This window comes from Melanostigma gelatinosum (assembly GCF_949748355.1).
Source record: "Melanostigma gelatinosum genome assembly, chromosome: 1".
Lineage (NCBI taxonomy): Eukaryota > Metazoa > Chordata > Actinopteri > Perciformes > Zoarcidae > Melanostigma > Melanostigma gelatinosum.
In genome coordinates, this window is record NC_136634.1 from 29,017,843 (window position 1) to 29,045,765 (window position 27,923).

Consider the following 27,923-nt stretch of genomic DNA (forward strand, 5'->3'; position numbering starts at 1 on the left):
ATCATTTTGATTGTATAACCAGAAACAAAATGCAACTTCATGCAAACTGATCTAAACTCAACATAGATATGCACATCAACAAAGACACATGCCTAACATCACATAAAGAGGAGATACGTGGAAAGAAGAAATCAATACTTTGGCTGTGATTCATCAAATCGGTTAATTCTGCACTATTTGAGCTTCTGGAAAAGGAAAATGTTGTAATTTTAGACTCTTCAGACACAGCGTTTAATAAAGACTTCTTTATTCGAATTATCCGTGGATCTTTTTTTTCCTGGGCCAGTTCCGTCCAGAAGGATCTTTTGGTTGATCCTGATATGTGGGATTTTCCATGCCATGCTTAATAGCTCCTGTAAATAGTCTTGTTTAACTGTTGGGTGAAGTAGTCTTCTGACATTGCCCCGGGCCCTTCCTGCTTGGTAAAGGTCAAACACAGAATAAAACCAGCCCTAGCAATGACGCCTCCTCCATACAGCTTAAATAACTGAATGGCCTCACCTCGGCAGCTGTTGAAGAAAAGATTTGACACAAAACTCACCGTCTTAGCTGTCTTTCCAATCCACTTAAATACAGAAAACACAGATCTGCTATTCTGAATGGAGTCACCAGAAACCAGCAGCGGCGTTCACCTGGCTGCATACAGACCCACACTTCCTCCGTCAGTAGGCGATGCGAAGGCAACAGCTGGAGGGTTTGATGAGCCGGGCTACTATCACTGCTATGGTGATGGGAGCAATGTAGCATCTCTTGGATCTGATGCTCTAACTGGCTATGAGACTCTGGACGCCCCGCCACACTATGACTTCTACGCCAACACAGAGGTGTTCGGCCGACAGCGGCGCTTCAGGCCTTCTCTGTACCAGCTGCATGCCAACCCTGAGGTGAGGAGTCTCTGCATGTCTCTGCTCTTCTCAAATTACTAAAATTAAAAAAAGGAATAACAGAAATGCAGGTTGAATAGTCAGTAATAATACAGTATTCTTTTGGTTCACAATTTTGGCGTCTAATTTCCACTGAATGTGCTTCAAATGGTCTAAAACAAACTCCCATGATGCATTATTTAAGTTTCAGGTCGTCTATCTCTCCTTGACCTGACAATACTGACTCCATGACTATAAACAAAGATGCTTTTAGCCCAAGTTTCTGTTGTCAAATAGAATTTTGGGTACAAGATTACAACTTGCTACTAACTGGATACTAATCATTTAGAAAAGTTTGTAATTCAGAAATCTAGTGTGAGACGAACTCATAAAGGTGTCAGTGTAGTCCTGGTCCTGCTACCACATCGTTCTGTTTGTGTGCGATAGCATTTTAAGATTGGACATTTCTGTGTTCAACCAGTTTTATATACTTTATATATTTTATTATTGTCTGCCAATAGTAACAGACAATTTTCTTCAAACATGAACAACTAATGAAATATGAACTAAAGTTTGGGATGAGCTCCAGCTTCGACCCACAGCCCTCTGCTGCATGTCATCCCCTCTTTCCGTCATTCTCCCTGCTGCACTATAATAACGGCAATAAAGGCAATAAAGGCAATAAAGGCGGTGTTGTTATCTGAATTTGGGTTCAAGATAAAGGATGTTACTTGTAACTGTGTGATTCGTGATTTTAGTCTATAAAGGTGAAGATGTATTTGACTTTACTTGACTAGGTTGATGCCAGACCTCCGTTGTATGAGGAGACAACAGCTGGACAGACGAGAGGAGAAGACAGCTCAGAGGAAGGCGAGGAGGAGCAGGAGGAGCAGGAGGAGCAGAAGGAGCAGGAGGAGCAGAAGGAGCCACCACCTGAACCTCCTCGCTTTGGCTGGGTACAGGGAGTCATGGTAGGCCGGGTACTCTAGTATGGGGTTTGGGGATTTCTGCAGTTGTGCACGATTGACTCGCTGGCAATCATTTTGCACAATCATTAGATCAGCTTCCGTTCAAAGGTAATGCATGAAACAAACATAAAGGCCATATTTCTGTCACATTTGTCACATTGTTTTCCACTATTGTAAGTTTGACTGCGATCCTTTTAATAGGCTACGTCTTCTCGTTGCACCCTCCTTTTAATGGGACCAGACTGTATCATTGGCACCACCAGTTGAGACACTTCAATTCTAATATTCGTATATAAAAGCAGATTATTTACATTTTCTTTTGCAGATTTTCTGTAAATGATGTTGAAACTTGCTCTGCATTTGGATTGAAACCCGTCGAGTGTTAGAGATGTGAATTAGGTGCAGTTTCATCAGCTGAAAGTGAATCTGAGCACAATGCTCCTTTGACAGAGTGAATATGTATCTTGTTGTGGATAGATTACAGTAATATTCCTAAACCATTTACAATGAAACGAAGACGTCTGAATAAGTCAGTGTCTCACCAGGAAGGTTCAAGTATAATTTATTGTCATTGTACAGTTAGCGTTGCCCAACAAAATGCAGTTGTAGTCCGATATATTGCATATTTATTATTTATTATTCTGAAGGAAAGAACATGTTCAGTCTCTAGTCTTGTGGTGGGGCAGCTCATTATGTATCGCCTCCCTCCACCACCCATCCTCTCCCAGTGCAGACTTCAGGTATATTGTCATGGTCTCAAATTAATTAAATTTTTTTTGAATGTGCTGATGACAGCTAAAAGAGACACAAACCACAGGTTAGATCAATGTCAGAACATCTTTGTGTGAAAAAACATGTGTAGAGTACATTGTTGCCAAATTTGTTTATGTAATTACATTTTGATCACACTTTGTATGTTACCAAATGCTAATTGTGCAAACTCTTATGAATTTCTGTGCTAAAGAATCCACTGAGTCTTTGCAAAGTAATCACACTTACCCAAGTATGTCACTTGGTTTGCACCTCCAACGGCCTTTTAACCAATTCGAAGAAGACGTTGATCTATTTGGTCTATGGATGGGCCGACAGACGTAGTGTAGTAGACGTTGATGTAGTGTCACATTAAGACCTTATCTACTACTCACCACACACCAACTATGACACAGTGCCCCAAGAGGATAACCAATGAACCTGTCCAACCTATTTGACTTCATGGATGATAAGAAATGTGCAGTTTCCGATGACACTTTTGTCCTCTAGGCGTAAAAGAAAAACAACAATGAATTCAAAGACAGCCAATTGTATTTTGAAGTAACATCACTGATGACAAATTACAATTTGGGACTGCTTGGTGAAACTCTTGTCATTTGGATCTGAACGATCACACTCAAATGGACATAAATGTCCTTTGAGGACTTTCCATTTTCATGGACTCATGGACTCATCTTGGTCATCATGGCAATTTGGGAGACTTCTGAAAATCACAAACAGATTTAAGTTTAAATATTGAATGCTGTATTTTGGTTTGAAAATCACAATTATCATCATTTATCAATTATCAAGTATCATTAATATAATTTACAAAGGGTGAAAAAAAGACATGGGACAAGTTATCCAAGCTCCGTACATACGAGGGTGCAGAGTTGAGCATCCAGAAAGACTTAACATCTCGCCACATGAATCAGTCGCACTTCTTCAGAACAGGCTGTGAACCAGAGGAGCAGCCTGCCCACCTGTCCCTTATGAACATGACACAACCTACAGTATGTGTCATATACATGATTTCTGTCACAGCCCTGCCACTGCATAATCATGCTCCACTCTCATATCAACCTCAACCTGACATCAACCTTCCGTCATACAGTGGCAGTCTGATGAACCATTTACATGAAAATGTTTTTACATAATGGCATTGTTAATTAATAATAATGACCTATTACCCACTACTAAAATATTTTATGTATACTCAGAGCTGGGTTAATTTTTTATTTTTTATAATGTGATGATGAGATGTGTCAATAATTAGCAAAAGCTAAGATTGTGAAGCATTGTTATTTCTTGGTACTTTAAAAGACAGATTCCCCTAAAATGCTATATACTATATACTGAATGAATATGTTTTGAGGTGATGACACTATGTTTTTAGATAAATAAAAAGCACCAAATAAATGATTTTCTGTATGCCAAATGCTATGTCAAATTATTTGTATTTTATTACAGTCAGATATAAGTCAGTGATTAGCAACAATATTGATTTTAATGCATTTATGTGCAGCATTAGAATCTCATCTGTACATTTTCCCTTTCAAGCATTTAAAAAAATGTTCACTATTGCTTTTTTAAATTCTTCCAATATCCCTTCAAAGTCTTCACCTTCTAATCGCCCATTGACTTATTGTAGCAGAAATAGCCTAAAAGATGACTAACAGCCATGAGAGCCACTGTGTGTGTGTGTGTGCGAGAGAGAGAGAGAGAGAGAGAGAGAGAGAGAGAGAGAGAGAGAGAGAGAGAGAGAGAGAGAGGCAGTATGAGACTTGCAGTACAATAACATTTCTTTTCCTCTGGCTCCCACACAAAGTTAGACCTTCAATCTAACTTTCAATCAGAAGATTAGCGGGTCGATCCTCGGCTTCTCAGGTCCATGTTGTGTCATGACTTTACTGATTAATTTATTTTCAATTATCTTTAATAATCCTTTATATTGTTTATATCTATACAACAGACAAATCCTGTTAGACAACTATGTTGGTGTGGACTAAAGAAGATTCTTCAAAGTTTATTACCAAGCAAGAAAGTACATCCACCACTATGTCATACTGTCTCTACCTTGGACCTTCTACTGATTAAGCTGCTTGCCCGTCTTAACCCTATTCAGTCGGCTATCATTTCCATATTTTAAGAAAGCACCATCTCTGCCAAATAGGTTCGGCTACACTACAGCCTTCATAGTGTGTTGGAGCTCAGGCTGGAGCTCAAACACACTATTGGTTTTTTTAGCACTAATGTGTGGCCATCTCGAGAAAAGGTTCTTTCTTCAGAGCGACTTTTTTGTGTAGCCGCTCTGACTTCTTTTCAAAAAAGAGTGTTTCTGCCAGAGACAAACACAATGAAGACATTCAGGCTAGAAAGAGTCCTCTCCTCTTGAGGAACCTCTGGCATGCTTTCACCAGATCTTGTGTATTTGTTCAATTCTGTCCGTAACTGTCTGTTTGTAGATCCGTTGCATGTTAAACATCTGGGGGGTGATCTTGTACTTGAGGTTGCCTTGGATCACTGCTCAAGCTGGTATCGGTACGTCCAACGAAACCTGTTTGTGTGCTCGGTCCATTGTAGATGCAGATTTCACCAAACCATTTCTTTAAGTATCATGTCGTCCTTCCTCTCCTTCTCTGTGTGTCTTTCTATCAGGTCTGACCTGGGTGATTATCCTGCTGTCCTCCTGTATAACTGGGATCACTGGTCTCTCAACCTCAGCCATCGCTACCAATGGCAAGGTCAAAGGAGGTCTGTTCCCTCAGTGACTCATGCGTGACACAACAAACTACTTAATAAATTACAAATATTGCAAAAATACAAAGGATTAATATGAGAAAAACAAAACATGTGGGCTGTATCGGACATTGTATACAATTTTAAATGCCAGAGATTCCTTCCATGATGAACACGTTTCCCATGATGCATTTTGCCTGCTGCGCCCACTCTTGTCTTCAGGTGGGACTTACTTTCTGATCAGTCGCAGCCTCGGTCCAGAGCTGGGTGGGTCCATTGGTCTGATCTTTGCTTTTGCCAATGCTGTAGCTGTGGCCATGCACACTGTGGGCTTTGCTGAGACCGTTACAGACCTCATGTATGTAAGTAGGATGTGTGTTAATATGTACGTGGGGCAACTTTTACATTGATACTGTACAGTAATCACAGTTCTCTGAAACACACTGACATTTCGTCTTTCTCAGGAAAATGGAGCCGTCATGGTGGACCGAATCAATGACATCCGCATCATTGGCATCATTACGGTCACATGTCTACTGGGTATCTCACTGGCTGGCATGACGTGGGAGTCAAAGGTTAGCTCAACCAAATATATGAGACCACTGTAAACTGCCATCGGGATTAATGACAAAATGTTGGGATTTTAAAATGTACATGAAAAGACTTATCTGATGTGCTAAATGTTTTATCTCGGCAGAAGTTACAGAACTAGAAAATGCATTTCCTGCTGAAAATGCGTTGGAATGCTCAAAAACATTGGTGAAAATAGATATCCAATTTAAAAAAAATTGCAAAAAGCTTAATAATTCAAAAAGTTGAAAGATTACAAATATGAAGTTATATCACCCCTCTCCTGAAAGAGCTGAACATTTTGATATTCGAACGGTTTCTGTAACTTAAAAGAATTCCAGCGGTAGTGATATTTGTTGTAGTAGTAGTAGAAGTTGGAGTTGTAGTAGAAGTATTATTAGCAGTATAAGTATTAGTAGCATTTTAATAAGTACTAGTTGTAGCAGTAGTGATATTTGTAGTAGCAGTAGTAGTAGAAGTTGTAGTCGAAGTATTAGTAATTAGAAGAAGTAGTAGAAGTAGTCGTATCAATAGTTGTAGTAATAGCTGTAGTAGTGGTCGTAGTATTTTATATAACAGTAGTAGGAGTATAATAAGTAGTAGTAGTAGTAATAGTAAAGTCAGTTTTTGAAGTAGCAGTAGTAGTACTAGTAGCAGTCATACTAATAGCTGTAGTAGTATTAGGACTGGTAGTAGCAGGAATAGCCGTATTAGCAGTTGTGGTATAAGTAATAATAGTAGTGGTAGTGGGAGTAATAGCAGTAGTGATAGTAATAATATTCATGGTAGCAGTAATAGCAGTAGCAGTAGTAGTAATAGTAGCAACAGCAAAAGTTGAATTAGTAGTAGTAGTATTAGTAGTAGTAGTAATACTAGAAATATTAGCAGTAGTAGTAGTTGTCGCAGTATTAGTAAGAGCATTCATTATTTCAACAAAAAAGCCTAATTTTGAGCTAAACGTTTAAATACAGTTAATCCATGAGGCTTTTATTTTGAAAGGGTGGGACTGGGTGGGGGAGGTAGGGGGAGAGGAGACATAATCATCATGTTTGACACACATAAACAGAGGTTATTAAATGACAGGCTTCATCACAAGCAGTTCAGTTAGAATTCACTCTCTGGGGCTTTTATTTTGAAATCGGGTGTGGGGTGTGGGGGAGAAGAGGGGAGGAGACAGAATCATAATGTTAGATAAACACAAACTGGTTATTAAATGACAGGCTCATCACAAGCATTTCAGTTAGGATTCATTCTGTGGGGCTTTTATTTTAAAATGGCGTGTGTGTGTGGGGGGGGGGGAAGACCTCTAAACATCCCTAAGACCTGAATGACTGTATGAGAGAGAGACACACACACACAGAGAGAGAGAGGGAGAGGAGTGTATGTGCACGTGTGTCTGTGAGTCGGTGTGTTTATCAACATCACTAATTGGCTCAATCTAACACCTGTGTGCCTGAAGCCATTTCATGGAGATAAAACAGGGACTTTTCTCCATAGAGAGATCCCATTGAAAATAAAAAGCTTAATAATTCAAAAAGTTTAAAGGTTAGAAATATGAAAAGTCATAGCACCCCTCTGGTGAAAGAGCTGAACATTTTGATAGTTGAATGGTTTCTGTAGCTAAAAAAATGAAGGAGAAGAAGAGGTGCGACAGAAGAAATAGAAGAAGTTGAATAAAGATTCGAAGACCAATAGTTGGAATGCAGCAGTCCAACAATTATTTTATTTTTACACCACTTATACCTTCATAAAGCTGGAGCCAGCAGTCAACACTTAAGTTAGCATAAAGACCAGGAGCAGTGGACGCATCAGAATGTTCATTATGTTTATTTCCAGCATGCTTGGTGTTCATGTTCATCCTAGCTAGTGTGATAAGACCAAGGTTATTCATTAGTGTGCTGAGATACATTAGCTTGTTCTTGTATGTACATTTCTGTCTGCATCCATATGTTTACCGTATATTCTGCCCTCCACAGGTGCAGGTTTTGTTCTTCCTGGTCATCATGGTGTCATTTGTCAGTTACGTTGTTGGAACGATCACTCCTGCTTCACCACAGAAACAAGCCAAGGGTGTCTTCAGCTACAGAGGTGACTGTTTAGTCCTTGCGTATGATATTCCTGCCAGCCAGTGCAACGTTTCCTCTTTCAGTGTCCAGCAATTTAACATGTGTAAGGTGGTTTATACACAAATCAAGGGGAACCCATCTTCGAGTCTTTCCCTTTCGGACCTCTTTGACAAACTAACTATTTCACCTTCAACAGCTGATATCTTTGCTGCCAACTTTGTACCTGGCTGGCGGGGACCAGAGGGCAGTTTCTTTGGCATGTTCTCCATTTTCTTCCCCTCCGCCACGGGCATTCTGGCAGGAGCTAACATCTCAGGAGATCTGAGGGTATGCTCATTTCTTTCTTTCTCTCTGTTTGTTTAGTTTCTTGTAAAATCCTGAATTTAGAAAACACCATGTGTTGCTGTCAGTGGTATAAACATGGCTGCTTGCCCCTGACATCATCTTGTTCCTGCACATACACAAACCTTGATCAATATGTATGTAGTAAACACTTCTTCAGCTGAAAACTGTTGTTGATAGATTCAGATGCCAGACTTTAGTGCAACATATATGAATTCTACATATTTTATCTTACAGATGCATAGCGACTGAATCCTGGCTATCACAATATATTTGATGTTTTGGTTGATCTGGAGGTTATGTATATGAAGGCAGTTTTCATATGAGAAGTGGAAGTAGTCATCATGACATCACCCCTTAGTTTGCCAAACACAAGTGACATGACAGAGTGGAGTACAACACTGAACTAGAAAAAGCATTTCCTGCTGAAAATGCGTTGGAATGCTGAAAACTGAAATGAATCGCAAAAACATTGCTGAAAATAGATATCCAATTCAAAAACAAATTGCAAAAAGCTTAATAATTCAAAAAGTTTAAAGATTACAAATATGAAAAGTCATATCACACCTCTCCTGAAAGAGCTGAACATTTTGATATTTGAACAGTTTCTGTGGCTTAAAAGAATTCATCAGTGGTGATATTTGTAGTAGTATAAGTTGTAGTATAAGTATTATTAGTAGAAGTATTAGTAGCATTAGAATAAGTACTAGTAGTAGTAGTTGTAGTGATATTTATAGTAGTAGTAGAAGTATTATTAGTAGTAGAAGTATTAGCAATTAGAAGAAGTAGTAGCAGTCATACTAATAGCTGTAGTAGTATTAGTACTTTTAGTAGCATGAATAGCAGTTGTAGTATAAGTAATAGTAGTAGTGGTAGTAATAGCAGTAGTGGTAGTAATAATATTGATGGTAGCAGTAATAGCAGTAGTAGTAATAGTAGCAACAGCAAAAGGTATCGTAGAAGTAGTAGTAGCAGTAGTAGTAATACTAAATTAGCAGCAGCAGTATTAGTAAGAGCATTAATTTTGAGCTTAATGTTTAAATACAGTTAATCCATTTATTTAAAAATGGTGTGTGTGTGTGGGGGGGAGGGGGGTGGAGGAGGGGGGAAAGATCTCTAAAGATCCCTAAGACCTGAATGACTGTATGAGAGATACACAGACAGAGATAGAGGGAGAGGAGTGTATGTGCGCGTGTCTGTGAGTCTGTGTGTTTATCAACATCACTAATTGGCTCAATCGTGAACACCTGTGTGCCTGAAGCCATTTGTAAATATTCTCCATAGAGATCCCATTGAAAATAAAAAGTTTAATAATTCAAAAGGTTTAAAGGTTAGAAATATGAAAAGTCATAGCACCCCTCTGGTGAAAGAGCTGAACATTTTGATATTTGAATGGTTTCTGTAGCTTAAAAAATTAAGGAGAAGAAGAGGTGCGACAGAAGAAATAGAAGAAGTTGAATAAAGATTCGAAGAACAATAGTTGGAATGCTTAACAGCATTCCAACAATAAGACATTTTTAGGAAATCCAAAAGGTTACAGGTAACTTAAAACCCACGATGAAAGAATTCGAGCTGTAAGAGGAAAGCATGAACAACACCCAGACCGGACAACACCGTGGTAGCCACCTGTCGATTACAAGCTACACCCTTAAGTGTATTCTACTCTACATGGGGCCATCATTTTCTGTTTTGAAGAAGACTTAAATCGAGCAATATAAACTATAAACTCATGTATGAAATGTTTACTGAGGTAATGAATGAATTGAACAGTAGGGTCAAGAGTAATGGCTATCATGAACGGTCATTTACAGACAGTACTAAATGTTCAAGTAACAGACCAAAACACATTACTCATAAAGATGCTAAATTTAAACCAGATATGAAACTACATCTAATATATATATATAAATATATATATATTATATATACATGTACAGTCATGTTATTCATTTAGAAAAAAGATGAGGGCATCATAAAAACATAAAATAACTCCTTACATCGTAAAATAATAATTTACTTAGAAAACATTTACATCAAAGGAAATCACTCAAAGGACAATTCACACAGCCTTTAGCATTTCCCACAGTCTATGTTAAGACACTTATGTTCCAGTGAGGCAGATTTGGGTTCAGCAGTTGCCTTGTCATGGGTCCTATCAGAGCAGGTTGCTGACAGAGGAGGTACTGGGAATGTGCTGGAAGTTATACTGTTGCCACTGTTGTGGTGGTGGGCAGGAACCTGAACACGGGTGTGGGAAGATCAATGTATTTGTATGTCACTATTCAAAATCCTCTGCATAAATAAATAGACAGCAACACATGAGAAATCAACGGGGAACAATCAAATCAAAGAACAATACAAGTTTCCAACAAAATATAGATTATACGATAAATATTAAATTAATATGATCAAATAATGATTAAATCCTAAAATATGTAGTCAATTATAGTTTTGGGGCGGCATGGTAGCCCATCACAGCAAGAGCAAGAGGTGCATGGGCTCAATCCAAGGTGGCTGTTCTGTGTGGAGTCTGCATGTTCCTCCCACAGTCCAAAGACATGCAGCTTAGGTTAGTTAGTCCATGACTCTAAATTGCCTGTAGGTGTGAATGTGTGCGTGAATGGGGTTGAGTTACTCTTTAAAAGTGTGATGTTTGTGTCTTTTTTTCCCTTCCTTCCCAGAATCCAACAGTGGCAATCCCCAAAGGAACACTAACGGCAATATTCTGGACCACCATTTCTTACCTCATCATCTCTGCAACCATAGGTACTGTGTGTCCCAACTGCCTACCACATCTGTATCTCAGACTACCTACCACATCTGTATCTCAGACTGCCTACCACATCTGTATCTCAGACTACCTACCACATCTGTATCTCAGACTGCCAACCACATCTGTATCTCAGACTACCTACCACATATGTATCTCAGACTACCTACCACATATGTATCTCAGACTACCTACCACATCTGTATCTCAGACTGCCTACCACATCTGTATCTCAGACTACCTACCACATCTGTATCTCAGACTTCTACCACATCTATATCTCAGACTGCCTACCACATCTATATCTCAGACTGCCTACCACATCTGTATCTCAGACTGCCTACCACATCTATATCTCAGACTACCTACCACATCTATATCTCAGACTACTACCACATCTGTATCTCAGACTGCCTACCACATCTGTATCTCAGACTGCCTACCACATCTGTATCTCAGACTGCCTACCACATCTATATCTCAGACTACCTCCCACATCTGTATCTCAGGCACAACCTGCTCTTTAAGATCTTGCAGAGAATCTTGCCAACCATTCATTGTCCATGTTCTGAGGCAAGGGGCTGTCCCACTCAAGGGCACTGCTGCTGAGTTCCCTGAGAAGAATTCTTCCCTTTATTGTCACAGGGGCCAGGAAACGGGTCAAACAGGCTATTGATTGCTGAAAGCACTCCACGATGTGTAAAAGGCTTCTGATTCTGTGGAACTTGGAATGTGAAGGTGTCAGAACTGACATTCCAGCTGACTCCTAAGCTACGCTGAACTGGAAATCTCATCTTCCGACAGATCCAAGTCTTTAATGTCCTTAGCCCGGTCTTCAACGGGGAAAGCATTCATCACCTCCAGTCTGTTGGATGCGATTTTGTGAAGACGAATGTTGGATTGAGCAAGCATATTTTGCGCTCTTTGCAAAACATCAACAGCTTCGGTTTCAGTTGGAAAAGACTTCAGAGCATTGTCGACATAGAAGTCCCTTTCAACGAACTGCACTGCATCACTACCATACTTCCCTTCTGTTTCCCTTGCTGCCTTTCTCAGTCCGAAGGTTGCTACAGTTGGAGAAGGTTGGTTACCAAAGACATGTACACTCATGCGGTAGTCCATCACATCCTTGCTGAGGTCGTTGTCTTTGTACCAGAGAAATCGCAACACGTCTCTGTCTTCCTCTTTGACGACAAAACAGTAAAACATTTGTTGTATGTCTGCTGTGATGGCCACTGGTTCCTTTCTGAAATGGAGGAGGACCCCTAAGAGGCTGTTATTAAGGTCCGGTCCTGCAAGTAACACATCGTTCAGCGACACTCCTTCGAACTGAGCACTTGAGTCAAATACCACACGTATCTGTTCAGGTTTCTGTGGGTGGTAGACTCCGAACATCGGAAGGTACCATCTTTCTTTTCCTTCTTCGATCGGTGGTGCCAGCTCTGCCTGGTTATTATGCAACATCTTCTGCATAAACTCAAGAAATTGAGCTCTCATGTCTCCTTTCTTATCCAGCATGCGCCGTTTGTGGGCGTAGTCTGTTGTTTGGAAGAAGACGCCTGGGTACACGAAACGGCAATGGGGCAACCCAGCTATTTGCGTGGTCTTTGATGAAGCCTTCCTCCATCTTCTGCAAGAACATCATGTCTTCAACTGATGGTGCTAACTGGTTGTCCTTGTCAGTCTGGCAAAAGACAGTTTCTCCTAGTTTTTCCAAAATTGACTCTGTAGCACGAGCTGAGACATTCAGCTGTGAGGGAATAGCTTTTGGAATGTTCTTGAAGCCGAGTTTCTCCTTCACACTGATGTGACTAAAACATGGGGGACACAGGCTGGGGCGTCCGCTGTTTAAGATGTGTGTTTTCATGACACTAACTTCTGTTGGCTTGTGACTGTTGCCAAGACACACGTCAACTACAATGACCCAGCCCAGGTCCAGTTTCTGTGCATATGGGTCATTGTGTTTTCCATTTAACTGCTTCCTCACCTTGTGAACTCTCAGTAGGTCACGGCCGATGAGCAGAAGGATTTCTGAATCTGGATCCAAGGATGGTATGTGTTCAACTATAGGCCTCAGATGTTGGTGATGCCAAGCCGCTTCAGGAGTAGGTATTTCCTCTCAGTTGTTGGGAATAGCACTGCACTCGGTGAGGGTCGGAAGAGAGAGACTAATTGTCTTATCAATGGTTTCCACAGTGAAGCCGTGTGCTCTTCTGCCTGATGTTTCAACAACCCCAGCACAGGTCTTCAGAGTGTATGGTTCAGGTGTTTTATTGACATTGAACATGTCGAAAAACTCTGCTTTCGCGAGTGAAACATTGCTTTGTTCATCCAGGATTTCATACACCCTTTTTATGTTCTGTCGCTGGTCCTGGGGGAAAACTTGAACAAGGCAAATCTTAGAGCAGGATTTTCCTGAGAAACTACTTCCACAGACTTCCGTGCACATGGTTGTCGCATCTGGCTTGTCTTTGTCTTCCTCCTCCCCGCCATACTGTCTAGGGGCACCGAAGGTGCTGACTGACTGTATTGGTGGACCTGGATGAAGAGCGGATAAGTGCCTGTCACTCCCACATTCAAGGCACTTGATGGCGACCTCACAGTTTTTCGCCTGGTGAGTAGAAGATGCAAGACAGCGGTAGCAGATGTAATTGTCCTTAATAAACTTCTTTCTATCCTCCAGAAGCATGTTTCTGAAACCCTTGCATTTTTTCAGTGGATGCGGCTTGTGATGCATGGGGCACATCTTGTTCAAATCCTCCACTGACTTTTCTGTCTTTGATTTTGCCTCTGCAGAGACATCGGTCTTGTGTACAGTGACTGATTGCTTTGTATTGGAAAAGCGTGAGAGACCTTCTTTCTTTGGGATGGAGTAGTGAGAAGCAGTAATGAAGCTTGGATCATTCCTTGCTTTGGCTTCCTTCCTTACAAACTCAGAAAAGATCCAGAATGGTGGAAATGTCACTTTATGTTGTTCTTTAAATTTTGACCCAACCATTGCCCACTTGTCTTGCAGGGGAAAGGGAAGCTTTTCCACAATTGGACCTATTCCTCTGGAAGTATCTAGGTAACTTAAACCTGGTAACTTCGCAGTCTCCACTTCAAGCTGTAAATCTCCCAGTTCACGGAGCTTGAGGTAGTCTTTGCTGCTTAGTTTTGGGAAATTCTCGTTTCGTGAACAGCGACCTCTCTATCGCCTCGGGAGAACCATAGCATTCTTCTAGTCTGGACCAGATCATTTTTAACCCAACAGATGGCTGTCGACTGTTGACTCCCTTAATTCTCCGAGCATACTCCACCGACTCTGGGCCCAGCCACTTAATAAGCAGACTCACTTCTTCACCGGCTGTGACACCCAGTTCTGCTATGACGTTCTGAAAGGTGGACTTCCAGCTGAGATATTTTTCAGGTTTGTCATCGAACTTAGTAAGTACTTCTGTTACCAATCGGCTCTTTGCCAGAAACCTTGCAAGCTCGATGGTTGCGATGTTATTGGCAGTAAGTTGTGGGTTGTTTATCTGTTCAGGGTGTGGACCATAAGATGAATAACCGTGTTGCTGTTTACTTGTGTCTTCACTCTTAAATCTTGTTTCAACATCCCCTGCTGGTGAGAAGCCAAACTGCCTCTCTAATCCACTAGGGTGAGTTGATGTGAACTGCCTCGTAGGCTTCCAATGCTGGTGTGAAGCTGTGACATCATCATGCAGCACATGCATATCTGTCCTTTTATCAGCAGGCTCCATGTTGGAGTGAAGAGTTACATATTCACTAACCTTCTGCATTGAGTTTGTTTCCATAGATAAAAGATCGAAACGGTCACTTTTTTCTCCCGTGTCAAACCTAGCAGCAGCAGATTCCATTACCTCTGCTTTTGCATTGGCAGCTTCAGCTTCCCTCTGTAGTTGAAGTGCATCAAGAGTTGCTTCTAGGCGAGCCTTTTCTAATTAAATTTAAATTTCTTTGTGCGCAAATGACGCTCTTGTTTTCGCAGCTTGTGCTTCTGCTCTTGCCTGGGCTGCTGCCATACTAGCCCTGGTTGATGACCTCACTGATGATCTAGTACTCATCTTTCCTGAAGATCTTGAAGAATTTGTAGAGTGAGCAGCGAGTGACCTGGTCTCCTCTCTGTCTTTTTCTGTAATCTCTGTGCTCTCCATGTTTTCCGTGATGTCGGGTAAACTGACGTGAGGGAAGATGGAGTACCTTACTTTACTTTAAGTTGTTGCTATCCGTTGTTGACTTCTGCTCCCTCGCAGAGTGCTGTCATTTCACTGTTCTGCTCCGACTCAATGTCGACTCTGTGTCTTGTATTGGGCTTTGCAGTCAGCTAAACTCTTCGTCATACTTTTCCTCCAAGGAACAGACCAGCGTGTTGTATATGGACAGGTTTTAATATGAAGAAGTGTGAAACTACAAAACAGGTAAAAAACATACAATCACATATTAGTTTTGATGAAATATAATCTAATATAATACACATATGTGTATAATAACAATGGAAACATAAATTGCTGTGCCAGCTACGTATATTCAGCAGTTACATGTTGCACATGTCATCAAACTATTTCTAATAATAAACTAACAAAATAAACCCTCAGAAATACCTAAAGCTATAAAAGTAAATTATACTCACTGGCATTGCCACTCAGAGGGCCATAAAATGCAGGATGGATAAAGATTATATTGCACAATCACTCCAGTACAACGGAGCCATGTTGTGACCAAACCAGGAAAAGGAATACATTACTTCCTGTCACATGTGCCACACATATAATACACTGGCGAATAACTGCAACACTTTAAGTTAACACCAGGTGGCAGTAATTCCCACAAATAAAATACAAGTCATTACATGTATGCATATGCATATTCTTTCATGCGTTCTTGTCCTTGTGTGTTTATTTCCTCCCAGGATCGTGTGTGTTGCGGGATGCGTCTGGCCTGTTAAACGACACCCTGTCACCATCCTCATCCCGTCAGGATTGTGTTGGTTTAGCTTGTCAATATGGATGGGACTTCACTGAGTGTATCAATAACACATGCACCTATGGCATCAGTAATTACTATCAGGTCAGCACAAACCCACTCACAGGACACACAGTAGACTTAAATGTGGCTTTATTCTGCACTGTTAGATATGATCTATAATTACCCACATGGTTTGCAGGCTACATCACAAGTCTGCAAAACACAAGACATCTCTACATGTTTTCTGGCTGATGAATTCCTTTAGAATTTCAAACAAGCAAACTTTACATTTACCTTGTGAAGCTACTTGGGGTCGCCAAAAAATGAAGCTTTCCTGTCAGTTCTCAGACATTTATTTGACTTTTCTTTACATGAAAGATATATGATGATTACACTGACAGCAACAAGCCAACAATAATGTCATTCTGCATGTATCTGTAATAATCAGTAACTGTAGATCACCTTTCTCCTCTGGTGAGCGAGATGAGACCAATAAGTAAACAGAACATTTCTGATGCTAGTCGATGAGCCTGGTGTCAGCTTTCGCCCCTCTCATCACTGCTGGTATATTTGGAGCGACACTCTCTTCTGCCTTGGCCTGCCTGGTGTCTGCTCCAAAGGTCTTCCAGGTACACTCACTCACACACACACACACGCACGCAAACACACACGCACGCACGCACGCACGCACACACACACACACACACACACACACACACACACACACACACCTTCCTTTGAGGTGACTGTGGGTCAGTGGTCGACCCCAGGCTCCACTAGTCAATGTCGATGTGTCCCTAGGCAAGACACTTAATCCCAAATTTCTCCCGAATGTTGTGCTGGTGTATGTTATGAATGGTTAGATTGTCATGATGGGCAGGTGGCACCTTGCATGGTAGCTATGGGTGAATGACATGTAGTGTTGAAGCGCTTTGAGTGGTTAGAAGACTAGAAAAGCGCTATACAAGTACACACACACACACACACACACACATATACACCAGATGAAATGAATGGTAAATGGACTGTGCTTGTATAACTTTTCTAGTCTTCCGACCACTCAAAGCTCTTTAACACTACATGGCATCATTCACTCCTTCATACACTGATGGCAGAGGCTAACATGCAAGGTGCCACCTGCCTATCAGAAGTAACTAACATTCATACATCCTCTGATTGAAGGACGACCCTGCTCTACCACTGAGCCACAGTCGCCAAAATACCTTTTGTGAATGTTATCTGTGACTGAGAAATATGATTTTTCTTGTAGTGTCTGTGTAAGGACAAACTCTACCCTTTCATCGGCATCTTTGGGAAAGGTTACGGCAAGAATGATGAACCGCTCAGAGGCTACCTGCTGACGTACATCATCGCTGCCTGCTTCATTCTCATTGGTGGGGCTTTGATGAGAACCTCTGAACCCACGATGTAGCAATTATAGTCTTATTGAAATGGGAATGTCCTGAAATGTCTTAATGAGAATGTGAACTGGAAAATAAGTAAACCAGAACTTAACAAACTTGCTCCTAGGCAGCAATAACAACTGTATATTGTATGCTTATGAGATGGAAGCTCTTTATCCAACAGCTTACTGTTGCTGCTTGCAAAAATTTAAAAAATGATCGGCTTAAAAACATGCCCCATATCGCCAAGTCTTTTGGCAAAAACATTGGTGACATATACATTGCATTTCTTTTGACTGCTTCACAATATACGTCACATTAGGTTTCACCAGTCGGGCACATTTATTATGAAGCAGCAGTAGTACAAATATTAGGTTTGCATTAACATTAACTTAATACAACTCTGATACAGTGTCAGGAGAATGAACAGTAAAAACGGAGGCTTTAAACTCAGTGTGGGAATGGAGGACAAACAATGAAAGCTACTGCATAGAGATGTAATTACAGCATGTAGATACATTAAACTGCTATTGCATAAAAAAGTGTCAAAATCGTGTTTCACTTTCTGAAAATCTTTTGTGTAAAAACTGCGATTTTCCTAAATTCTGTCGTTCCTCTCCATCAGCCGAGTTGAACACCATCGCTCCCATCATCTCCAACTTCTTCCTCTGCTCATACTCTCTTATCAACTTCAGCTGCTTCCATGCCTCAATCACCAACTCGCCAGGTAAAAAGCTGCAGCAGTACGCATATACATTGTGAGTGGGCTAGTGCAGGCACCTCTAGCACACGCCAGGCATATACAGTACTGCGTGGATTGCGTATAGAATGTAATTTATTTTTGACCCACGCTTGCGGTCTTCAAATCCTTTGTCATGTGGTCATTGATATATTTCATAGGTGTGATTCAATAGTTCCATATAACTCCGTGGCTGAAAAAGGATTATGGAGACGTTGGATGATGAGGAGGAGCTCCTGTGCATAGAATAATAAAGGTGAACGTTGTAACAGGATGTGAGGGGAAAACCCATCTCCCTGCCCTGATGTTCAATCAAACTTTTGCTTTGTCCGCATAGTCAGAGGCCCAATCCCATCGTCACAGCGTTACCAGGGGAAGCCCAAAGGCGTAAATGTGTTCAGCCTAGTATCTTACATTCATACAGAAACAATAATAATACAGATTTAAGATGGTACTTAAAAACACATGAAAGCAGAGGAATGCAAGCAAAGACTATATTACCTCCTGGTTTATCATCAACCGGTTCTTTTAATTTTTGCTCAATGAAACTGTTTTGACAAAAACAAGTAAATAGATGTGACGATTACCTCTCCTGTAGTAATGCAAGAGCCTGGAGGATGTTCAAATCAGGGCGTAAAAGTGTGAAATTGTGCAGCCCCTGCCAGGTGACATCAGAGGGTTCAGGGCTGAAGGCTGTGCACAGGACTTTGGGTTCGGGTCACATTTTCAGGAGGCCTTTGCAGTTCCCTGAGAGCTCCGCAAACTAGCAAGCTTTTCTGCAGAAGTATAAATTTGGCATTCCTGCTTGATCGGGAGAGTGTGTCGACATTGTTGTTTGTATGCGTGTGTATGTGTGTGTATGTGTGTGTATCCACAGGTTGGCGTCCGTCCTTCAGGTTCTACAGTAAGTGGCTGTCGTTGCTGGGCGCTGTGGTATGTGTAGTCATCATGTTCTTGCTGACTTGGTGGGCAGCCGTCATTGCCTTTGGCGTTGTCTTCCTCCTTTTGGGATATACACTCTACAAGAAGCCTGGTAAACTCAAACACAAAGCCTACAGTCATACAGTGTGCTGTCAGAAACTCCATTCTCCAACTCTGCTGCTCTTCTCTGTGCTTAGCTGTAAACTGGGGCTCCTCAGTTCAGGCAAGCTCCTACAACATTGCTCTGAGCCAGTGTGTAGGTCTCAACCATGTGGAGGACCATGTCAAGAACTACAGGTCAGTGATAGAACCACACTCCTATAGAGTGTCTTCTGTAGTCTAAGTTTAGAACAGAAATGTTGGTTTTGTTGCGTTGTATTATCAATTCCATTACCTTCATAAAACCTTGCAGTTTGAGGATAATTCCCTGTAGTAGGTGCGAATTGTGATCTCATTCCAAGGAATTGAAATGTTTCTTGGAAAAACACGTAATAGCTTGTTTTCAATCATGTGAATATTATGATGCACAAAAACCAGATGGAGGGCAGGAAGTGAAGAACCCATTTACTGCACGAATTGGAACTGGAGGAAAGTGAATACATAAAAGGGTTGAACCTGCACACAGCAGCTATCACAAAATAAAAACATATGTTGGATGTGATCCCTACAAAACGAAGAAGAGCGATTTTTCCCACAACTTGACCGATTTTGCCAATGTGGAGGCGATCGACATTACAAATGACCTCATCCTCAAGACCTACAAACAATGACAAAAACACAGAGAAAGCAAGTTAGCTATCTACCCGAAGATTTGTTTTTAGCGATGCTAGTGGGGGAAAGCTAGCTAGCTATCTACCGGGAGATTTGTTTTTAGTGATGCTAGTGGGGGAAAGCTAGCTAGCTATCTACCGGGAGATTTGTTTTTAGTGATGCTAGCTACCCGGGCAAAAACAAGACAGCAGTCGTTCAATGCTACTTTGGTTCCGAGGTCGTGGACAAAACCGCTCACAAAATAGTTGTCAGCCTTCATCTGTCGACCATGTCGACCATGGTCTGTGTTTTTCGTCAGTTTTAGCTCCTCCAGACTTCAGACGGAGGTTTTGATGTCGCTGTTTCTTATGAGTTTTTTAAACTTCTCACCTTTGTGTACAACAATTTTTGGTAAACAGCGCTAACCATAGGCATTATTGCTGCGGTGCTGAGCATGCCTCCAGTTGCCCGCCCTCCATCTGGAAAGCACGCAGATGTGTGACGTCATCTGCAAATAACTTATTGCTTTGCTGTCGGAAGTTAGATGAGAAGATCCATACTCATTTCTGTGATCAACAAAAGTGTTGGTGTGTGTCCAGGAGCTCTGCACTAAACTGCTCAACGTCTACACCTTTCAGACCCCAGTGTTTGGTGCTAACAGGTCCTCCCAGCAGTCGTCCAGCTCTGGTGGATCTCGTCACCTGTTTCACAAAGGATCTTAGTCTCATGATTTGTGGCAATGTAGTCACTGTGAGTCCAACTAAACATGCACAGATATACATACCAGCCAGTGAAGTTTCCATTTTTGATTAACTAAAACACTACTAAAATGACAACTTCTACAGTTGATGACTGAAATTATTACTTGTTTGACCCTGTATTTGTCAGGCTGGTTCCTCCCAATCAGCAGTGGAAAAGGCGAGCAGCGACAGTCACGTTACCTGGTTGAACCAACGGAGGGTCAAGTCATTCTACAGAGGTGTGGTGGCTACAGAGCTGCGTTCAGGCGTCAACATGCTGCTACAGGTCAGATTTACAAGGTTACAAGGTGTGTTTATTGCTATCATACAAACACAGGGTTGTGCAACGAAATGCAGTTTGTTGTCACATATCCTACATAAGAAAAAAGAGCAATAACAGCATTATATAGTGGAGGGTGGAAGATGAATTACGAAGACGGCAGCATGAACAGACTGTGGCTGTGTGGGTATCACCTTTTCATTTTCTTTGGGCTCGTTGCACACATTTCAACTCACTTCAATGATGTTCTGGGCAGATTTAACCCCCCGCTGTAGAGCCCTCCTGTCCTGGCAACTCATGCCAGTGTTAAGGTCAATTTATATATTTGAGTTAATGGTGAGTTAAGCCTGCTCAGTTAATTGTTAACATATTACAGGTATAAATACAATCATCACTGACTTAATTAAAAACAGTTACAATAATCTGCTGAATCTACCTCTGTGGATGTCCTCCCAGCTTCTGATTGGTTAGTTCAGTCATATGTGAGCTGGGAACAAGGAAGTGTTCCTGCTGTTAAGCTGATTTGGGGCCTAAACTACAAAAGGGTTTAGAATGGACAAAAAGTTGCATTCACATTAAAGCGACAACTAGAACAGACAATGCAGCATAGTTACTCTCTCATCAGTGTGCTTCTATGGTCAACACATAACCTCTGTTGCAGATAGTTTGAAGTAGTGAATGTTCAGCCCTCTGAGGCAAATTTGTAATTTGTGATTTTGGGCTACACAAAAATAAATTGAATTGAATGTTAAGATTTGACTTTTCTGAAAATAAATCCACTATCTGTATTACTACATCAGCCAAGTGAGATCAGTTATCCAGGATGTCGATGTTAGGTTCTGTGACGATGTCTCAAAGAGAGCCTGAGGCAGTTGAACTTTGTGAGATGGCTCATCTCTTCTTCTTGTCCTGTCGTTAACTGTCCACCAGGGGGCAGGTTTGGGTCGTATGAAGCCAACTGTTTTACTGATGGGATTCAAGAAAGGCTGCTGCAGTGGAACACCTCAGGCTGCACACAACTACATCGGAATACTACAGTGAGTACAGTGGGGACTAATAAACCTCATCCTGTGTCTGTGTACTTTTGAACCATTCTATAAGCACTGATATTAATATTTTGCAATAAAGCTGTCCATGTATTTCAGTGATGCATTCGACCTGCAGTACGGCGTGTGCATACTGAGACTGAAGGAGGGACTGGATGTCTCTCGTTCATCTCAATCAGATGGTGAGAGCCTGATCTGAAATGAGAGTGGAGCACACGGAGCTGCTGCAGCTAGAAGGATGTTAACAACGTGCACATTCATGCATCATCATTTGAGTTACTGCCTACAAATGAATCCGTATGCATTGCAAATCCCTATGTTTTTATTTCAGTTATTCCAGGTTTAGATGGACGAGAGGAGAGTATAGACACCGTTTCTGCCCCTTCCCGCTTACAAACAAGAAGTACATGTACGTATATGCATGACGTATTGTGGCTCACTGGTAGAGCAAGGCTGTCTTTCAATCAGAGGATCAGGTTTGATACCCGACTCCACTAGAACATGTCAATGTGTCCTTGGGCAAAACACTTCACTGTAAATTGCTCTCACAGGCTGTGAGTGGGTGTGAATGGTTCGTTAGAGTCCTGATTGGCAGCTGGCACCTTGCATGGTAGCCCTGTCATTCGTGTATGAATGGCTGTGAATGGGTGAATGATGACCTGTAGTGTTAAAGTGCTTTGAGTGGTCGGAAGACTAGAAAAGCGCAACACAAGTCCATCTACCATCAGGATTCATATCTCTTACGTATTCTGGCAATTTGAAAACATCTTGAGCAAACTTTGCCATTTACCAATGAACAAAAAACTATATTACTGACAAAAAACGATAACAATGTAGTTCACGTGACCATGAAAGCGTAGATTGCGTAGTTACTATTTAACATAGGAAAATGTATGCCTGTTTTGTCAACCAAACCCATTGATTGGTTGCAGGGGGGGCGGGGGGGGGGGGTTGTGCGGGGGGGGGGCAAATGAATATAATGCTTGTGTAAATGAAAGTAGAACGACCAGATGTCAACCCTTTGCCAGGCTACTGAAGCAGAGAAGGAAAGAAGGATGGAAGTGAGCTTTATCAACGACTCAGCGAGACATGAAGGAAGCGAGGAATGTGTGTCATGTTGTGAGGATTTATGTCGATCTCTGCTGGTGCAGGGACTCACACAGCCCCGTCCCTCCCCCCTGGATTCAACGGCGGGGGACGTGCAACTGGTCCGTGAGTCATCTGGTCCATCTCCTGAACCTTTCCGCGGAGACATGAGGGCACGTAGAGGTTTCCTGCTTCAGACGACGTTTGTGTTCAACCAACGGCCCCGCACGTTTGCATCGGACAGCTCGAGGATTGCCTATCTGACCGGGTTGTTACAGGGCCGTTCTCTCGACTGGGCCCAGGCCTGGTTCACCCAGAACCCGTTGGATACGGTTTCTTTTGGACAGTACCTGGAGGCCTTTCCGAGAGCAACACGGTCATCCTGACCATCGTGGACCGGTTTTCCAAGGCGGCTCACTTTATTCCCCTTCCCAAGCTCCCGTCGGCCCGCGAGACAGCAGACTTGTTGGTTCAACATGTCTTTAGACTCCACGGCATCCCTATGGATATTGTTTCTGATCGGGGTCCTCGGTTCTCCCAAGTTTGGAAGGCGTTCTGCCGCAGCCTCTGTGCCACTGCTAGCCTCTCCTCCGGCTTTCACCCCCAGACCAATGGGCAGACCGAGAGGCTGAACCAGGAGCTAGAAGCCATGCTCCGATGTGTAGCGGCGGCAAATCCATCTTCCTGGAGTCGTCACTTGGCCTGGATAGAGTACGCACACAACAGCCATACCTCCACGGCATCAGGTCTCTCCCCCTTCGAGGCCTCCATTGGCTACCAACCTCCCCTTTTACCCAGCCAAGAGGTCGAGATTTCCGTCCCGTCTGTCCAAATCAACCAGCGGCGACGTAGAAGAGTCTGGAGAGAGACTCGTGCCGCCCTACTCCGTTCTTCCGAACAAAACAAGCATCTGGCTGATCGCCACCGCACACCCGCCCCCACCTATCTTCCCGGCCAACAGGTCTGACTTTCCACCAAGGACATACCCCTGCGCACTGAATCCAAGAAGCTCTCTCCCAGATTCATTGGCCCGTTCCCCATTGTCTCCATTATCAACCCGGTCACGGTCAAGCTCAAGCTCCCGCAATCCATGAGGATCCACCCTGTTTTCCATGTGTCTCTGCTCAAGCCCGTTCACTCCAGTCCTCTGAACCCTCCGGCCGAACCCCCTCCACCCCCCCGACTCGAAGGCGGTCCGGTTTACACGGTCAACCGTCTCCTGGATGTCCGCCGACGAGGTAGGGGTTACCAATACCTCGTGGATTGGGAGTGGTATGGTGTGGAGGAACGATGCTGGGTTCCTCGCTCCCGGATTATGGATCCAGAGCTACTCCGCACATACCATCGCCTGCACCCCGATAAGCCTGGCGGTTCGCCGGGAGGCTCACGTTGAGGGGGGGTACTGTGAGGATTTATGTCGATCTCTGCTGTGTTTCCCTCAGTCGTGTCCTCCTAAGAGTCCCGCCCACTGCCGTGCCTCTCTCCGTAGGCACAGCTGTGCCTCATCTCCGGTGATCGCCTCCAGCTGACATAAATACTCCTGTCACTCTCAACCCAGTTGTCAGTCCGTCCGTTTACCTACCTGGTATTCCGACCCGTGAGTAGTCCATTTGTTACTCTCTGAAGATCTGAAACTAACGTTGCCTCTCGTTTTTTCGACCTGCCTGCCGTACAGTGGCGAGCCTCGGGTTTTCACCTGTACGAGGAAGCCTTCCAGTTCGTTCCTCGGAGATCAACTGTTTAGTCTTGGCGTTCCTGTGTCGAGCCTCGGGTGTCACACAGACGATCCAGCCTGTCTGCCAGCCGCGGACGCGGACCGGCCACTTCCCGGCTAAGATCTGAGCGGAGCGCGAGGACGCGCCTCCGTATTGACGTTGACAGTTTTCCTGTCTGCTTCGTCTGCCGCGCCGCAGGATTAGCCACTTTCCGGCTTGGAACCGGCCGGAGGCGTGAAGACGCCTCCTATTGACTTTGTCCATTTCCTGTTTTTTCCCTTGACTGAGAGAAATAAACGAACCGTGGTTTTGAAATAGAACTTTGCTGTCTGAGTCTGCATTTGGGTCCGTGAAACACCCCACATCATAACACATGTAATGTAATGTAATGTGTCGCTTGTTGTGCTGTGCCTGTAAACGTGGCGGTGGGGAATGAGAGATTGCAGATTGGGTTTCGCTTTCCTTTACATTTCTATGCTTATTATAGGTGTATTGATAAAGTATTGGCTTTTTACTCGCAAATATTTTATTGCACATACAGTCACAAGCAAAGTTTGTCCTCAGCTCGAGTATAGTAGTCTCCACTGTGTGTGTGTGTGTGTGTGTAGATGGAGAGCTCAGTCCGACAGAGCAGCTTTTTCTAAGCGAACAAAAACATAAAGATTCTTAGTTTTAGGTGATTGTACACTGATTAAAACATAGTTATGAATATTAGTAATCCCCCTAAATGTTACACACCTTGTCCTTTGAATAAACGGAGTCAATAAATTGATGTCATCAAAATGTAAAAAGATAACGTTTCTTTTGTGTATACAAAATTGTTTGTAGCTTCGGTGGCCGTTGAAGCGGAGCCTCAGCACAGTACGGTGTTCCAGAAAAAACAAGGAAAGAGAACCATCGATGTGTACTGGCTGTCTGATGATGGAGGTCTGATCAGCTCTATCCGTCTCACCTTCTTCTCTTCTCTGAAGAGTGTTATCACAGGTTTCCTCATCGTGTGTGTGTGGTTTACCAGGTCTGACCCTGCTGCTGCCCTACCTGCTGACTCGGAGGAAGCGCTGGGCCAGATGTAAGGTCCGCGTGTTTGTGGGGGGAGATGCAGACAAAAGGGAAGAGCAGAGAGAGGAGTAAGCACTTCAGACTACTGGTATTATTGTCTGTCAGATTTCTGTGGGTTGTTTGCACCTTCGTCTGATTTCTTCAGCACATTTACCAAAAAAGTGTCAGAATAAATTGCATGAATGAAATGAAATGGAAGGAAATGCAGAATTGCATATGGGATGAATTATCTAGCCAGTTATCAAAGACTCATATTGCCGAGCATAGCAGAACGTAGAGAGAAAACATTAACGTGGATACAGTTAAAGCTGTAATAACTCATTTTGTGGCCACATGGTGGCGACAGAAACAGCTATTAAAACAACAGTTAAAATGGCTAACATGCTAGCAGACTATTATCTGTTTACCCATCCGGCAGCTTTTCCTGCTCAGAAATATGATTATTAAGAGATTATTGCTGTGGTTTACAAGTGTGTGAATCTGAAAGAAAATGTCGAACTTTACGTTCGATTATATATTTACATTCTCTCTCCAGGGTGTTGGCACTGATCAAGAAGTTTCGTCTTGGTTTCCATGATGTTGAAGTGCTTACGGACATCTACCAGAACCCCCAACCTGCAAGGTACCCGAGTTACACTGCTGTCCGTCGGTGCTGTGACTATGTTCTGTGATGGCTGCTGTGCACACCTCTTGTGCACGCCAGGCATACACAGCACTGCTGCGGACGACACGTGGCATGTCAAAGTAATAATAACAATAACATTATTAAATAATAATAGAAAGAAAATATGGAATAGCTGGATGATGAGGAGGAGCTCCTGTGCCTGGAAGTTAATAAGGTTTTTGTAACTGATGTGGGGTACTGGTGCGTAAATCCCGCCTCCCGCCTCCAGTCCAGTCAAACTTCTGCGTTATCTTCCGAGCCTGGCACTTTGTCACATTTTTCAGGATGTGCGTGGCGCATTTCTGCGGATCTGTGCCAAAGCTCTGTGCAAGCTATTATTAGAAAGAAGCAAAGCCCAAACAGGGAAAATGATCTATCATTTCCACATGTGATCCGGGTTGAGCAGGGTTTACCACCTGGGCCAGAATGGGGGTCAGTCGCTCATTTTTGCCCCAGGGCCAGCAGGTTCATAGTGCCATGCATGTTTACATGCTTTCATGTAACAACAGATGAAAACCGAGTAAATCACAGCAAAAGAGTAATGAATTCATCCATACTTGATTTACTTTATTACGTATTGTATTACCCATGATCCCCGTTTGTCTTTTTATGCTTTAGTGTTCATCAGTTTGAGAACATGGTGGGTCGCTTCAGACTGGGTACAGATCCCAAACAGGACTCTGATTCTGGACCACCAGGACAGCAGGAGGAGCAGTGGATGATCACTGAGCAGGATCTAGAGAGGAACAAGGCCAAGGTCTGACACACACACAGACACACACACACTGATCAAACCTCAAGCACACACATCTCTATACAGTGAATATAGAAGTTAGGAGTAAGACAATCAATCGGAAACCTTTTTTCTTGTTCGACTAAATGTGTAACTTTCTCTGTGTGGTTCAGTCTCTCCGTCAAATTCGTCTACATGAGGTTCTGCAGGATTACTCCAGAGAAGCTGCTCTGATTGTGATGTGAGTAAAGTAATTATTCTTGTTAGATCATAGATGTGTAAGTTAATTGCATCATTCCACTCTGAGTGAATGGCTCTTGAACCATGGTTGTCGGCATACACAGACCAGATACAAGCACTTCGCCTGTGAAAGTAATCACTTGTGGATGTGGACTTATAGTAGTCCAACACAAACTGTTCCCCCCCCATTAAACCTTTTTTGTTATTACTGTGTATGTCTCCTGACAGCACCATGCCGGTGGGGATGAGAGGAGTGTGTCCCAATACTCTCTACCTGGCGTGGTTGGACTTCTTGTCACATGATCTGAGACCTCCAGTCCTGTTGGTCCGAGGAAACCAGGAAAATGTCCTCACCTTCTACTGCCAATGAGATGTCTCCTTGAGACCAATAATCAGATACCGACTCACGAACTCACCAACATGACATTTCATCTTGATTTAGACATGTCAATGCATTGATGACTGCTGATCATCTCATCCTGTTATTAATGTGTGATTCATATCAGATAAT

General features: G+C 42.7%; 1 protein-coding gene across 1 annotated transcript; it reads left to right on the forward strand.

Annotated features, from left to right (window-relative positions):
* Positions 1 to 599: 599 nt before the first annotated feature.
* LOC306776228 (solute carrier family 12 member 3-like) lies at positions 600 to 27,820 on the forward strand (the record flags this gene model as incomplete). Its single annotated transcript, XM_079266848.1, has 26 exons — positions 600 to 884; positions 1,661 to 1,834; positions 5,047 to 5,122; positions 5,240 to 5,335; positions 5,543 to 5,682; positions 5,785 to 5,895; positions 7,867 to 7,978; positions 8,153 to 8,283; positions 10,980 to 11,064; positions 15,981 to 16,138; positions 16,558 to 16,665; positions 17,307 to 17,430; positions 18,065 to 18,166; positions 19,056 to 19,211; positions 19,297 to 19,396; positions 20,488 to 20,599; positions 20,738 to 20,875; positions 21,800 to 21,906; positions 22,015 to 22,097; positions 22,247 to 22,324; positions 25,545 to 25,643; positions 25,732 to 25,843; positions 26,311 to 26,397; positions 27,058 to 27,196; positions 27,346 to 27,413; positions 27,641 to 27,820. The coding sequence occupies 26 exons, from the start codon at positions 600 to 602 to the stop codon at positions 27,780 to 27,782; spliced, it is 3,123 nt and encodes a 1,040-aa protein (XP_079122974.1). The 3' UTR covers positions 27,783 to 27,820.
* Between the last annotated feature and the right edge of the window lie 103 nt (positions 27,821 to 27,923).